Source organism: Penaeus vannamei, chromosome 26 (assembly GCF_042767895.1).
Source record: "Penaeus vannamei isolate JL-2024 chromosome 26, ASM4276789v1, whole genome shotgun sequence".
Lineage (NCBI taxonomy): Eukaryota > Metazoa > Arthropoda > Malacostraca > Decapoda > Penaeidae > Penaeus > Penaeus vannamei.
Genome location: NC_091574.1, coordinates 23,140,749 through 23,145,276, shown reverse-complemented (window position 1 = coordinate 23,145,276; position 4,528 = coordinate 23,140,749). Strand labels below are relative to the sequence as shown.

Below are 4,528 nucleotides of genomic sequence, written 5' to 3'. Positions count from 1 at the left end.
CTATCCTACCATACCTATGTGGTGGATTCTTTGTAGTCCAGAGTTGGGGTTGGGGAGCGGAAGCCCCACATTTGGCTGTTGCAGGGAAAACTCTCCCGTTTAGTTGACTCTATACTGACTAATTCTGTGTAACTTGTATATATTTTCCTACACTATTTCCCTGGTACCCTTCATGCCCTACCCAGCAATCGGAACCAAGATTGTGGGTTTCTGTGGCCTATCTTCCATGTTAAAATTACCCGGTCGATACATGTGTTATTCTGAATATATCCCAGAGAGAACCAGCAACAAGAGATGGAGAAGGAGACGTAAAAACCAGCGTCTTACTCATTTGGAAGCAGGGAGTCGACACTGTTCTTCGCTATCCCATTTAGCAATTTGGTATAAATCTCTTCCGCCTCCTTATATTTCCTCCTCTGGCAGCTGTCATTCGCTTCTGTGATGGCTCTCTCTATTTCTCGCGACGTTTCTTGGGATAATGAAGCCATTTTACAGTTTTATCACTTAAAATAACGCACACGCGATAAGGGTGTTGTCTGACGTTTCCAAGTTCTCGTCTGATAGTGAACGTTCGTAGTTAGGATGAAGCTCTGTTGCCAAGTAAAGATTTTCCATATTTATGATTATTATCTGCTTATCACCTTTCATATTTTTTCTATATTCTGTAATCAAAATGAACAAAAAACATAAAACTACAATACATTTTTTCATGATCTGTTCTTCATTTTAGCTAATAATCAATTTTGACTATCGAAGTTTCTAGAACTCAAAGCAAACGTGTTCAAACCAGTTGTGTTCGCTTCCCTACCCGAGAGTGCAAAATTGGTTTATTACTTCGAACGCTCTTTGAATTATGTCTATCAACAATATTTACCATGATGAATATAACTATTTTATATAACCTTAATGAGGCAAGAGGCTGTACCTACGCATTACCACTCTATAACATTAATTTTACACAAAACTATATACATCTCAAGATACAAGTACTTCATTGGGCTGCGTTCGTATATGCATGCATGAAAAACAGGCACACGCGCGCGCACACACATGCACAGAAAATATTAAGATATAGATAATTAGATACAGAGATAGGTATATTGATAGATACGAATAAGCATGTATTCCAAAATAATCACCATGACCTTACCAGGTGATATCGTGCCCTTGCTCCTCCATCCTTGGTAGTGGTGAATCCAAGCTGTAGATAAGGTCACCATCCTATACATCTTTTGTTTGAACTGTCTCATCTTTTTCTCATGATAATCCACCAATGGAGTGTGATTAACTGTCACGTTCAAATTACTTTCAGAGAAGTTTATGATTTGCTAATCTGAGAGCTAACCTGGTGTCACCTCCTTTAATCTTACTTTTAACAAATATCAAGTAAAATACACACGATAAAATCGGAATTACTTGTCACCTCGTCCTTAGTACTTTGGTTTGAATGTCTAGTGTATTTACTAATAGTTACGGGATTTCGCTGGATTAATTCCTAATTATGTGAAACTAACATCTTTTTCGGGGAATTTGAGTCACTTGCTCTTTGCACTTTTTAGGTGTCTGATATGAAATAGATATATTTCCATTCATCAAAGGGAGTCTCCCACTTAAGCGCCTCTCTCTCTCTGTAATAGTTATCCTGTGAGCTGGATGTTCCTAAAAAAAAAAAAAAAAAAAAAAAAAAAAAAAAAAAAAAAAAAAAAAATCTAACGCCCAAACAGTTCAATTAGTAAGTTACACAAACAACACATTCATATTAATTCATAAGCAGTATGTTTAGGTCCTTCATGTGTATTATTTGTTTTTTTCCCCGCCATAACAATGGTTAATAGTTAAAACAAGTATATGTGCTTGACATCAAAGGTCATATAGCACCATGGTTATGTATTGTGGTGAAAAGGGTAAATGAGTTGACGATTAGTACAAAGAGTGTTAAATGTCAAAGGTTATAGTGCTATAGGAAAGTATGATAGGGAAAAGGGTAAAGAGGGAGTACAAATTATGTAAATCGGACATTAATAAAGGGTTAAGGGTATAATACGATTGGATGGAATAGGGTGTATCTGTTGTTGGGGAAGCTGGAGAAACATTGCTTTAAGGAAAAAACTGGCAAAACTGTTATGAAATAATTATCGGGCAATACGAGTAGAGATGGCGGTTGGAGAAGTTGCAGGAGAAAAGTTTGGGGGATAAGGGGACTGGGGAAGGAGGTGAAGTATCAGGAGGAGCGTCAGGAGGGGAGGAATCCGGAGGAAGACACTATTGCGAGAGAAGGGATTATCATGAGTATCCAGATGGGAGAGGTATGGATAATGGAGAACGAAAAGGGAATGGTGTACATGGAGGAGAGGATGGGCTTTGTTGGCAAAAGTAGGAGAAAGAGGGGTAGGGGGAACTTCCGGGGAAGGATGATGGGTATCGGCAAATACATTGAATGCAGAGGGACTAGGAATAGAGGGATTGAAAGGTGGATGAGGGAGCGGAACATTTTCTTGGGCCATGTCTAAGAATTGTTGGAGGTCTTCAAGAGTTTCTGGAGGGGTTTTGGTAAGGGAGGTCTGAGAAACAAAAGATCTCTTGTGAGGAGTAGAAGAGGGGATAGATGTTCGAGAAGAGGAAAGGGAGGTTGTAGGAGAGGGTGTGGAAAGCAAAGATGTAGAACGTTTAGGTTATCTGGTGCGACGCGAAAAGTATGCAGGGGGAAGGGTAAGTATCGGAGAAGTGGTAGAGATCGAAATATTTGGATTTGGAATGGAAATAGGATTTGACTGAAGGATTGGGAGAGTAGATGAGGCTACAGGGAAACGCTATGCGTCGTAGATTCCATTTATTTTGTGAAAACATGCACTAGGGCAGCGATGCTGCAGCCGGTCAAGAGCCATACATGCATTCAAATGCTCGATGGCAGTCCGACTCTCCCCTTACCCTTCTCCAACCCTCCGCGCGCCACCTCGTTCCAGACCAAACCAGACTCACTGGCGACTCACCGCCCAACTGCCGCTCGTGTCCGCCAAATCACAAAATACCATTAATAAATGACAATTACTGATACATGTAATATATGTATAAATCAACATTACAGTAGAGATACCATGGACCAGGGTAAAGGGAAGAGATACTGGGGGAGATGCCTGTTTTGGAATAAGTAGAGAGAGAAAAACCTTGTCATTGTGCTTCCTGTTTGAATCTGAGACCTGCTACCTCACATTTGAGGTTATAGGCAGGGCAGCTTCAATATAATACGTTATGGGTCACCACATTTGACCTATGTGTGCTGTGTAGTCCAGTGGTAACGTGCTGAGCTTTCGATCCTGCGCACTACCAGTGAATGGTAACCCCGGCCATTCCTTGCACACAGGGGGGAGATTTAGAAGGCAAAATAAAACAGACAGTATGTTACAGCAAAGAATATACATTGTAATAAATGGTACTGAAACTAAATCTTTAAAATCTTAAATGTACGTGACTAAGAATGGCAATTTGAACGATTATGGTTAGGTTGGGCACACAGGGCAGCGGGTTGTGAAGCGACAGTGTTTGGCTGGTAGACCAAAACGCCAACGTTTCTGACATTGACGAGGAAGATGTCGATGTGGCCGAACATGGTAGGACAATCCACCAATATAAACTTCATGAGGGAGGTCTTGGCTACGGAAGATAATCTTGACAATATTGACATGAGACTTAGGCGGTATAGTGTAGCGCTGTACTGTCACTGCATCATAATCAGCAAGGCAGGTAAGCATATCATTTTCACAATCTGACCAGTTCTTGTCATATATGGGACAATCTGTCGGGGAGATGGAAACAGTTCCAGTACAACTATTAAGAATGAGGTGAAGTTCGGCACGAATGGGTTTGCTAGTAAGGTTAGTTAGGGTAGATAGTGCACGAGCTTGAGATTTAACTGACAAGGGGTGATCGATCTGAGCGACTGCGAAAGGTATCTTTGCTTACTTGTTTTTTAGGAAGAGAAGGGTATTCTCAGAATTGGGGTCTGTGGGGGGAATCACAAAGAATCGACCCCACTTGGCTGGGCCAAAGAGAGTACTCAATAAGTTTTTAGAGGTAGAGGCAGTAGAAGGACGAGAGCGAGAGGAAGATGGGGTGGTGTGGAGTGGAGTAGTTTTGTGGGAGGGGGGGGGGGGAATAAGGATAAAGAGTACTAAGAAGGGAAGAGGGGGTATTAATTGAAGAAGACTGTGCAGTAGGAGATGAAGGGAATGTTGGGAGAGAGGAAGAGGTGCATTCTGGAGGATGAGTAAAAACCTGAATGGTTGGTTCAGAATGGAGAGAGTTGTCAGTAAACATCGAGGAGGGGTTATTAGTATCAGTGGTCGGAGCCGTGGTCAAAGGAGGGGCAGGGGTCAGAAAACCATCAAAACCGAAATCAGATAGTCTAGCTAATGAAAGGGTAAGTCTTAATTCCCATATTAAGGGTAAAGAATCTTCATTATTGGCCATGGTGAGCCTGAATAAAAATGGAGAAAAGAAACGTCTAGCCCTCAGGGTCCCCTTAAGGGTA

The 4,528-nt window shown here is 41.5% G+C and overlaps 1 protein-coding gene across 1 annotated transcript in view; it reads right to left on the bottom strand.

The window, feature by feature from the left end:
• LOC113804518 (uncharacterized) overlaps positions 1 to 588 on the bottom strand; it is a gene marked incomplete in the record, with an annotated part of 14,205 nt that extends 13,617 nt beyond the window's left edge. Inside the window, 1 exon segment of the mRNA XM_070140181.1 lies at positions 328 to 588. Coding sequence (XP_069996282.1) covers positions 328 to 488 — 161 coding nt within the window.
• Positions 589 to 4,528: the final 3,940 nt, after the last annotated feature.